Here is a 9,728-nt window from a genome sequence, read left to right on the forward strand (position 1 = left end):
TTGATAAAAAACATTTGTGAAAATTATTGATAATATATCCTATTTATTTTATGCAATAGATATTAACAATTTTTTAAAAAACAAATTACTAATGTCTAGATAGTTAGATTAATATTTTATAATAAAGTTGTTAATATTCATCATAAAACTGTGGCTGATATTTCCTTTCACTGTGATAAATTATATCCTGTTGTAAAATTTGTTAAATCATATTCTTAATCTTTTAGTTATTCCTATTTCTAAATAGTAATTTTTTATTTATTTACAAATCCTATAAAAAAAATATTGCAAAACATATTGAAGTCATTGAGTATATGCAAAATTAAATACCAAACAAAGATAATAAAAATTTGTCATATCTATAGATTTTATCTTTTAACCATTCATAATTGTAAATAAACTAAATTGAAATTTGAATTTCTAGTTTCTTGAAATGTTGCGCATTTATGCTCGAACTAATGATCAATGCGGTCACAAAATACCACGTGAGCACATTCCCCACTCTCCGCAAATAGCTTTACTTTCGATGTCATGATCATATAGACAGGTCTCGATACTCACCAGGGAAAACCGCCCTAGTGAGTATCGATGCAGCTTTGTGGGTTCGTATAGCGCGGTAAATATGAATTTGAACAGTAGCGTAACCAAGACAACGAAGAAAAGAAACTAAACGTCAAAATCATTTATCAATGATAACTATAATTACTCTTGAATTTATCTTTTTACTTTTGTTGATATAGGAAAGAACATTGACAAGGTATAAATCGCTTGCTTTATATATGATTAACTGTTAGTTTCGAGTTATTCAATTACACAAACACGAGCTAAGTGCTTTTGTACTTTACAGCAAACAACCCAGTCTGAAATTCCCCAAGTTCCTGAACGATCGCGTAACAGTACGAAGATGAAGTTATAGGAATTTTATAAGCAACTTTGTTTACAATTTTGAACGCAGATCATCTAAAACATTAATATTTATAAATCAAAGAATAGGTCTACAATAAAAAGCTTCATAGAAAACGATGTAATTATTCGGTATCGTCTCCATGAAAGAATTTCTATATATTTTTACCTCCTAAGTTTTAAGGAATCACAGAATAATTACAATAATATGCTTCAATAATTTATTCTTTTCATGATAACGATAATATTACTATTAACGTTTGCCACAGTTTAAAACTGTTTCCAACCAATCATAGAATCAACTATCGATAAAAATTTAAAAAAGATTTAAAAAGCGCCATGAACATCGATGATATCCCTTATCATATTGTCCGGAAACATCGCTAGGAAACCATTCGTTGATCAAACGATAAGTTTAGTCAATCAAACCCGTAACCAATCGCATTTGTTCGAAAAAGTTTCAAAAACGGTGGTCCATTCCATTATCGTTCGGTGAGAATACAATTACTAACTGTTGCGATATAAAGCTGAATACAAAGGTTTAAATACGGAACAAGTTCGACATACGATATACGTTAGATACACGTTGTTTCGTCGTCCAGAATTTGATACGATAATTATACGAGTATCTTTTTATTAGAATACAGTTTCTAATGAGAAGGATGATTTACAGACGCGTCACTTCGGAATTATTTAGTGCCCTTAATTTTCCATCCGAATGGCTGGATCGACGATGTCGAACTTGAGTGTGCGTACTGATAATGTATCCACCCTCCTCCTGTCGATTGTGCTTCTCTATTTGGATCACCGGCATGCACCGCGGAGCTGGACCATCCAGACATTCACAACTCAGACTTGCGTCTAACTCGCTTTGATATGGCGGTGGTATTAACAAACTTTCGGTAGACTTGGTTGGCTGAAAATGTCTGTTAGAACTACCCGAATACGTAGTACCGCTACTCGTTCTCCTTTGAACGGTTCCAGTAGGCGTTTTTGCTCGTCCATGAGTGCCTTTCCCAGGCCTCTCTGCGCTATGTGTTTTTATAGTAGCTGTATCCAAATAACCGTATCCGAAACCGTAGCCACCGAACGCCTTGGTAGTTAGATTGTCCCAGGACTTTGGTTTAGCATACTGAAGGCACGGCGGTGGTCGTTGATGTACGCTTGGATCCCAGTAGAGGGTATCCGTGCTTAGGCTCGTCGAACAGGAGGCTACGCTTTCGGCTGCGGTCGAGATATCGCTACTAGTAACAGAATGCAGACTGTGTCCCGATGTCCGTGAGCAGCTGTGCGCACCATGTTGTTGCTGTTGTTGTGTTTGCTGCGATTGCTCTCGCTGTACATGATGATGCTGGGCTGGTTGCTGCTGCTGCTGTTGTTGTTGTTGTTGTTGCTGATGATGATTCTGTTCGTTTCTCGCTCTTCTTTGTTTCTCACGACGTCTACGACTGGGCACGCAATTTGGATCACAGCAAGGACTTGCTAAGTCGTACGCGTCCAAACTACCGCTATCTGATTGTTCCCTGCGACGACTGGCGCTCGAGATGCAAGCAACGCAAAGGCTATTCTGGGGTGGAGGATGAAGGGGAAGCGGATCTCCGCTGGTATTAGACTGTTGTTGTTGTTGTTGACACGATTTGTGCGATTTCGATTTGGCTGGCGTACTATTCATCCCGTTTGCCTGGTGATAGCTATGTCTCGACGAAACGGTTACTCCTGATTCGCTTGACATCTTCGAGAGGAAGTGGTGGTGATCGCTTCGCGAACGGGGAGGCCCTACTGCTACTAGACAAGCGGTGTTCCGTGGAACTAAACATGGTCGTCCATCTGGGAACTATAAAAAGTTAGAAGTATTTGTTATTTTCTTCGATGTTGCAAAGATTAAATCGATCTATGATATAATATATAATATATAATAAGATGCTCCTATATAGGATACCACGTTATAAAGTAACAGATGTTCCGTGGACGTAGCAGGCCGACAACATTGAATCGTGGAAGAATTGAAACTCGATGATGGCGATGGCTGATTGGGATTACTCGTAATGACACTGTTAGGCGTTCTCTTGCGTGCTGGCAGTGAATGGGTTTTCCATCGACCCATGAGAATAGACCGTTCCCTCTCGCAGAGTCTCTCTAATTCACCGAGTCGTGATTGAAGAGCACGTTGTAATTCGATATAGCGCATATGTAATTCCACCTGGCAAACAATAATGAATATCATGTTTGAGTAAATAGCTAAAGTGCATTCTATTTTTTAAACGAAAATCAAAGTTTTAGAAAGTGGCTATATACTTTCTCGATATTTACCTTTCTTACACAGTCTTCGAACGACACAACCATTCGCATCCTGGTATCACAGTTCTTTATGAAATTGACCAATGTCTTGTGATCCGCTCTGTCCATTTCGTGGCCGTTTATCGAAAGTATCACGTCACCCTCTCGCATTCCTGCTTTGAACGCTGGTCCATCGTATTCCACGTAATCAACGTACGTGACCATCTCGATTTCCTGCTCCCTCTTGTAATGTATCCCATAACTCTGTACAATTTCAAGCGAATCGATTACAATGTTTATATTTAAAACGAATTTTAATTCTTGTAAGAGTTGAACTTTCTGGAGAAATTACTGTAACATTTGTGGAAACAAAGATAGCTACAGGGTAGAATGAAGGAAGAAGAATAATTATTGATAAGAGGAGTGCGCAAAGATGTTATATTTTATGTAGCTTGCAGAAAGTACGAGCAGATAAACGATTACGTTACCTGTAACGTGAAACCGTATGTGCCATTTTTCTTCTCGACGATGATGGTACGACGACGTCTGTCCTCATCCGCCCGTGTCACTCGATCTGACTTTGATCTCTCCAACACAGCCTAAAAAGAAAAAGAGCAACACCATGGTAAACTCTCGATAAGCGCGAAACAAAGGAGCATCTATTATCATCTTCTAGCAATGCACATACTTTGACTAGTAAAACACATGTTCCGATAAATTAAACTAACTTTTAACTAAACCTCTAACGAATCTACATCCTAAATGTAGCGTCGCAACGAAAACAACGTAACCCAAGATACACATATAATGATGCATGTTCGGAAAATACTCGCGTGGGAGATGGAAAATAAAAATCAACAGACGCATCTACCAACAGGGAACAGAAGAAAATAAATCTGGTAACAGACGAACATTAACAACAATAATAACAAAAAAATAATTAAGAATCAGATAATAAGATTCAACACACGTTGTGCAATCCACAGAATTTCCTTGACCACGAAAAACAACTCGAAATGGGCAACAAGAAACTGCTCGAGGAAGGCTGTTTCAGCAAATAAAAATCATTCTTTCGATACACGAGTCGATGTAATAACATTACACATTCCACGACACCACTCCATTCCTCCTCGTCGCTGTTCTCAACGCCGGCACGGTGTTGTTGCCCGGCCACCTCGGTATTCTGCGGCGAGTTGTTCATGATCCCTCGAGATATACACGGAACAACGACAAAAAATCGGGAGGACCGACCGTATTATCTCCACGAAGAAATATCGGATCACCACCTGGCGGGGGAGATCCCTATGTGCGTGTGGCCGTGGTCAAGAGAGAGGTGCCGAAGAGGCTTTATCAGGGTGTACACACACGTTTCCCGTGCTCTCTGTACTTCACTTTCGATCGTGCTTCACTTTCACGTTACTCTCACGCATTGTGCTTACATTTCGAGAGGCGACGCGCCAGCCAGCCAACCAGCCAGGCCGCGAGGTTAACGTGCGTTTAGGCGCGATTATATATGCTCTTTTATTGTTATCTTCCTTCCCGGCTGGTCGCCGGTTTCCAATGCGCCTGCCCGACAATATCGGCTTACAACCCTGTTCGTCGTTCGGTGGCAGGCACTGAGGGTGGCGGAGGAAAGAGAGAAAAGCACGCGCAGTCTCATCCTCGTGGTCCCTCCTCTCTCACGTTTACCCCCTGCCTTCATTCTTTCCGCCACCTTTTATCACCCACCTTCCTTCCCTTCTTATCCCTTCCCGTAGATATATGCGGGACAGGAATAACTCCTCGCGTGCAATGTCCTTGCAGTTTGCACACCGACCGCTTGCTCCCTCCGCGGTTCATGTCAATGAACATATCGTTTTCGATGAATCAACTTAGCTGGAGAAATTTTTCTTTTTTTTTTCTTTTCTCGATTTAAATTTTTCTTCCATTTTCTTTGTATCTTGAGATGAAATTTCCTATGATTGGCGGACATTGCCGGCCATAGATATTAGATTAGGACACCTATTGATTATATTTATTGAAAAACTTTAGCAAATTTTACTTTACTATCTCAGTTAAAATGATAGATGAGATAGTTTAACTAAGGAAAGTAGCGTAGAAAATCCTCAACTTGTGGAGTGAACATTCTATAAATATTTTATTGCATCCTCGATGGTCTAAGCGGAACGTATAAGATATTTTGATATTTAACAAAAGGGTAATACAGGAAAATGGAAACTGAAGGCAGTGAGAATGTTCTTCTTATTTCTTCACTATTTCCATTTTGGTACTTCGCCGAACTGGGCACTGAACGACGAGAATAACGTGTCACGACGCCATCCTCGCCATGGTCTCTGATGTATTTTTACAAATGCCTCGACAAACAGAGAAATACGTATCTTTTGCGTAGCGAAGAAGAATGTAAAGGAAAGATATTCGAGCAAAGTGATCGCAAAGGAACCGGCTTATTGCCGGATTCGTTTACTGCTACTTCTTCTTCGTCTTCTCCTTCTTCTTCTTCTTCTCCGTACCGCTCATTTTGTCAACTCTTTGCTTCGCGATTCTTTCCATTGGTGAAATAATCGGAGTCTTTTGTACTTTCGGCGGTGGCAGAGGCGGAGGCTTTGGCTTTGGAACTGGAACGTGCCTGTGGAAATTAATTATTCGTTTCACTAAATTATCTTTCATAACAATAAACAAATAAATCTTACTTGATGAACATATGTATTTCTTGAAGGGATCGATCCTTAGTCACATTGATCCAAATGTTTGATTGTGTTCTAGGTTTCACGCATAAATCTTTGCCCACGCAACATTCGGCATTATCGCGTTCTTCTTGAGCCTCAAACTTTTTTTGCCAGCATTCTTCCCATTTACGCAAGCGTTCCTTTTCTTCTGCTTCGCGTTGTGCTTTTCCTGCTTGGTCCATCCATGTTTTCTCCACAGGCCGATGAAGTTTCTTTTCAGTGCGCTTCTTTTTTCCAGCTTGCTCCACTGTCTTCAGATTCTCTACATTCTCGACGTTTATCTTTTCCCAACACGGCTCGCTAATTGTTTCCTCCGGCCGTTTTAATTGCGGGAAAGTTTCTCCTTTAATAGTCGGTAATATCTTTCTCGTGATATTATTCAGATTAAAGAAGGCGTGAAAGAATATCGCTTCCCATTGGAGGATTAATAATGTATTTTCGGTTAGAATCCTGAGTAATATGTATGGAGAGATTAACTGAAAAGGAAAATATAAAACCAATAAAAACAAAAAAAATAATAGAAGTATCGCTAGTTTAACTCTCAAATGGTATATCATTGAATCATAGGAAAGTAATAGGAAGTCATAAAAAAATTTTTTGATTACCGAGGAGAAGTAGTGGTTGCTCAGGTTCGAATTGTGTGCTTCGTTATCTGTTATGCTTATCATGACTACGGACAATTTTGTTCCATGTGTATTTGAGTTAGAAAATATGGATAGTTTTCCTTGGTTAGGTGTTGAAACAAAAGCGATTAGTTATTGAGAAACAATTTCACTTTCATCGATTGTTCTCACAAGAACATGTGTTCAGATTCTTCGATTTTTTTCAACGAGTTATTTTATATCGCACTTATTCATCTTAAGGAAAGACTTGAAGTTCTATAAAACTTAATTTCTTGTAATTTCTCGAATAAATTAATACATTTAAATAGTAATCTGTTTCAAGTAACGATCCTTAATAACCACTTATATGAATTTTATATGACGTTAATACTTACGCAAATAAAATAAAATCATCCGCCTTATTCGCTTGGTACATTATTCTCTTTACTTTCTAAGTATTAAGGAGAAGTTTCTTCTGTTTTCCAAGAAAAGAAAAGTTTCTTTTCATTTCTGTCAACCACAGGTACAACTGTATTCCTTTACAGGACATCCACATTTTTTCACGGTCTCCTTGCTAAGCAAATCGCCGCGTGGTTTGGGTCCTGTCGATAGGGAGGAAGCACCGCAACAAGGTGAACAAGGAGCCGGCTTTGCACACGGGCTACATTTCCCTCCTGCAGCTGCTTGTTGACGAGCAATGGCGCGAAAAGTGGATATTGGCTCAGAACAACAACACGGGGAAGCTACTTGATCTTTCCGTCGGGCTTTCGGCGAACATGGACATTGTTCCCTAGAAAGAGATAAAAGAAGCTCGTATATTACTTAGTAAAAGATAATTGAAGAATTTGCAGTAATTATGCGGAGTTTCGATGTTTTGAATTGTATTTATTGGAGGAGAAAAATAGTGTAAAAGTTTATTTTGAATTTATCTTGAATTTATATCACGTTTGAAAAAGTATATTGATTTTTAGTTGATTTTTGTTAGTTTATTCAAATTATTGGAAAATAGATCTATTTTCTTATTGCTGCAGTCCCATTAAATAAGTGAATAAATGTTGTGATAAAGATCTTTCTTTTATAATGGACATCGAAGATAAAGCAATGGCACTGGAATGAAACAGAATGCACTCAGGCGTGACTAAAGTCTAGGCAAACTGATCTAGCTGAATTGCTTTCGCTTTCGAACGCGTCCAATTCGAACAAACGAACCTCTCTCTGCTCTAGTTTTAGCTCATCCTTCTGTTAGTCACGAGTGATTAGAGCTTTTTATCTGCCTATAGTGCAGAAAAGATCTAACATCTAAAAACTTAGATTATATTTTAGTAATATGAGACAGTGTAAGAAATTAAGAAGAAAAGAACAAAGGGCAGTTAAAAATATCCAAAAATAAACTGATATTTAAAAAATAGTTTTTTTAAAGTAGAGATTTTGTAAAAATTCAGAATGCTAAAACGTAAGAATCCGGGATATTAAAGAGAGGAAATAACTACGCACGAATGATCAAACTGGTTGCACAACTGTTCATTTAACTCTTAGATTATTAGATCATTGAACCTAATTTTGTTCAAAAAGGATGCAAAACGAGAAAAACGAGTACCCTGAGGATGGTTGACGCAAGGCGCAGCACGGTCGTGGACCATAATCAGGAGGTTTAGCTAAGGGGGGGCACGAAGACGTCTGAACGATCGGTGTGGCACAACAGGTTCTTCCTGTAGACTCTCCACTACCATCGATACATTTCTTCGTACAGGTACACGTCAATGGAGCTGGTGTATAGCATTCAGAGGGTATCTTCTTGCATTGAAAAACAGGACTGTCGTCCGCCCCTTTAAACAGATATGGTTTCCTATTGTGTGGTATTTGAAACTGGGTGATGATCTTCTTGCCGAAACAGGAAGCTCTTATGTAAACTGTCACAGATCCAACGCATTGTCCTGTTGCCGTAGTAATTTTAAACGTGTCCTTGATCGTTTGACAAGGATTCGGTATTTTGAAGACCTGCTGGCTCAATACGGCGTTTATTATTGCTTTTGCCTCGATTTGATGACAGCCAACCAGCATCACATCTGGTAGCACTCCAGGTGGTAGTTTCTTATAGACTGATAGTTTTATGGGGAACGTGGTTAAAGGTCTCTGGAGAACGATCGATGGTAACGCGAATAAACAAGATTTTCCTTTCTTGAAAACCTGCGTGTCGCCTTCGGTGCAACCGCAGCCATCTGTCAGGGCTTCTTGGCAAATGTCGACTGACGGCAGGCTGAGAATCTGCGGATTTATTTATGAAAATATGCTTAGTGTAGATTCGATAGGTTTTTTGAATTAAAACAGAATTTTTAACGGATTTGTACTTTTTAACGAAATTGCTGGAATTGAATATTTAATTTTATAACGATAAAGCGAAAAGCCGATTGAAAGATTGTTTACCTATTAAAAAAATATATAGGAACATGTTTACATGTGTAAAGATTGTGACTGGCGAAGATTTGTTTAGTCAATGATCTATTTGGGAGTTTAATAAAATGCTGAATTACCTGAAAGGAGACACAGGTACACGCAGGTAATAGATCGTCCTGCATTGCCCTTATCACTGGGATTTTAACCTTTTCGACTAGAAACTCGATCAAGAAAAGTTCCTGTTCATCCGCCATTTTTTGAACACGATATAATATTATGAAGTTTCGAATACGCTTCCCATAATTTTAGCTCTTGATTATCAGAATATTTTAGAAAATTTGTCTGTTAACCCTCAATTTTGATATTGCCATCAAGTCGGACGGTTTCGAAAATTTTGAGATTCGGAAACCATCCAGAGGGCGCTTCGCAGTATAATTCAAAATGCCCATTCGTCTACGACTTTGAGAATAAATTGCGTCTCTCACTTGTATTATTTTACTTCGGCGGATTGTATAATTTTTAAATAGATTATTTTATTATTATTATTATTTATTTTTAGTCCGTGCCTTTCGGTTTTGGACGAACTTTCGGTTTACATTTCTTACTAATTTCTAAATAGATAAAAGATATAATTTGCTCTACTAATTCGAGTAAAATAATCCTCAAGTAGAAGTAGACTTCAAAACCTCAAACAAATTTTAAAATACTCCACGAAGTAAATACTTAATCAGATCTAACAGTAAAAGTTTAATTCAACTTCGTAGTAAAGAATAAGTTTAATAGCAATCCGTATAAACGCAAAATGCAACATATACGACAATAAAAT

The 9,728-nt window shown here is 38.4% G+C and overlaps 3 protein-coding genes across 9 annotated transcripts; all 3 read right to left on the reverse strand.

Moving 5' to 3' along the window:
* Window positions 1–1,110: 1,110 nt before the first annotated feature.
* LOC122569251 lies at window positions 1,111–5,137 on the reverse strand. Of its 6 annotated transcripts, none has more exons than XM_043730002.1 (5): window positions 4,283–5,137; window positions 3,669–3,779; window positions 3,214–3,444; window positions 2,846–3,103; window positions 1,111–2,737 (listed from the first exon to the last, which is right to left on the reverse strand). In XM_043730002.1, the coding sequence occupies exons 1-5, from the start codon at window positions 4,379–4,381 to the stop codon at window positions 1,571–1,573; spliced, it is 1,866 nt and encodes a 621-aa protein (XP_043585937.1). In that variant the 5' UTR covers window positions 4,382–5,137; the 3' UTR covers window positions 1,111–1,570. The 6 variants fall into 6 exon arrangements, with proteins under 6 accessions (XP_043585937.1, XP_043585936.1, XP_043585935.1 ...); XM_043730001.1 differs by having other exon boundaries at window positions 2,843–3,103; XM_043730000.1 differs by having other exon boundaries at window positions 4,151–5,137.
* A 156-nt stretch (window positions 5,138–5,293) lies between these two features.
* LOC122569263 lies at window positions 5,294–6,776 on the reverse strand. Its single transcript, XM_043730046.1, has 3 exons — window positions 6,512–6,776; window positions 5,871–6,382; window positions 5,294–5,806 (listed from the first exon to the last, which is right to left on the reverse strand). Exons 1-3 carry the CDS (start codon window positions 6,572–6,574, stop codon window positions 5,647–5,649), a joined length of 735 nt encoding a protein of 244 aa, XP_043585981.1. The 5' UTR covers window positions 6,575–6,776; the 3' UTR covers window positions 5,294–5,646.
* Window positions 6,643–9,175, reverse strand: LOC122569262. 2 transcript variants are annotated; one of them, XM_043730044.1, is made up of 4 exons: window positions 9,040–9,175; window positions 8,106–8,773; window positions 6,904–7,298; window positions 6,643–6,784 (listed from the first exon to the last, which is right to left on the reverse strand). In XM_043730044.1, the coding sequence occupies exons 1-3, from the start codon at window positions 9,154–9,156 to the stop codon at window positions 7,022–7,024; spliced, it is 1,062 nt and encodes a 353-aa protein (XP_043585979.1). In that variant the 5' UTR covers window positions 9,157–9,175; the 3' UTR covers window positions 6,643–6,784; window positions 6,904–7,021. The 2 variants fall into 2 exon arrangements, with proteins under 2 accessions (XP_043585979.1, XP_043585980.1); XM_043730045.1 differs by having other exon boundaries at window positions 6,710–6,792.
* Window positions 9,176–9,728: the final 553 nt, after the last annotated feature.

Source organism: Bombus pyrosoma, linkage group LG7 (genome assembly GCF_014825855.1).
Source record: "Bombus pyrosoma isolate SC7728 linkage group LG7, ASM1482585v1, whole genome shotgun sequence".
NCBI classification, from domain to species: Eukaryota; Metazoa; Arthropoda; class Insecta; order Hymenoptera; family Apidae; genus Bombus; species Bombus pyrosoma.

What these genes read in the sequence shown, in the direction of transcription:
- LOC122569263 (XM_043730046.1), bottom strand. Translation starts at nt 6,574, where the DNA reads ATGATAAGCATAACAGATAACGAAGCACACAATTCGAACCTGAGCAAC. An exon ending in GCAACCACTACTTCTCCTCG is followed by an intron (nt 6,383 to 6,511) that starts GTAATCAAAAAA and finishes TTTCCTTTTCAG; the next exon opens with TTAATCTCTCCATACATATT. An exon ending in GAAATACATATGTTCATCAA is followed by an intron (nt 5,807 to 5,870) that starts GTAAGATTTATT and finishes TAATTTCCACAG; the next exon opens with GCACGTTCCAGTTCCAAAGC.
- LOC122569262 (XM_043730044.1), bottom strand. Translation starts at nt 9,156, where the DNA reads ATGGCGGATGAACAGGAACTTTTCTTGATCGAGTTTCTAGTCGAAAAG. An exon ending in GTACCTGTGTCTCCTTTCAG is followed by an intron (nt 8,774 to 9,039) that starts GTAATTCAGCAT and finishes ATAAATCCGCAG; the next exon opens with ATTCTCAGCCTGCCGTCAGT. An exon ending in TTGCGTCAACCATCCTCAGG is followed by an intron (nt 7,299 to 8,105) that starts GTACTCGTTTTT and finishes ATCTCTTTCTAG; the next exon opens with GGAACAATGTCCATGTTCGC.
- LOC122569251 (XM_043729999.1), bottom strand. Translation starts at nt 4,381, where the DNA reads ATGAACAACTCGCCGCAGAATACCGAGGTGGCCGGGCAACAACACCGT. An exon ending in AATTCTGTGGATTGCACAAC is followed by an intron (nt 3,780 to 4,150) that starts GTGTGTTGAATC and finishes TTTTCTTTTTAG; the next exon opens with GCTGTGTTGGAGAGATCAAA. An exon ending in CATACGGTTTCACGTTACAG is followed by an intron (nt 3,445 to 3,668) that starts GTAACGTAATCG and finishes GAAATTGTACAG; the next exon opens with AGTTATGGGATACATTACAA.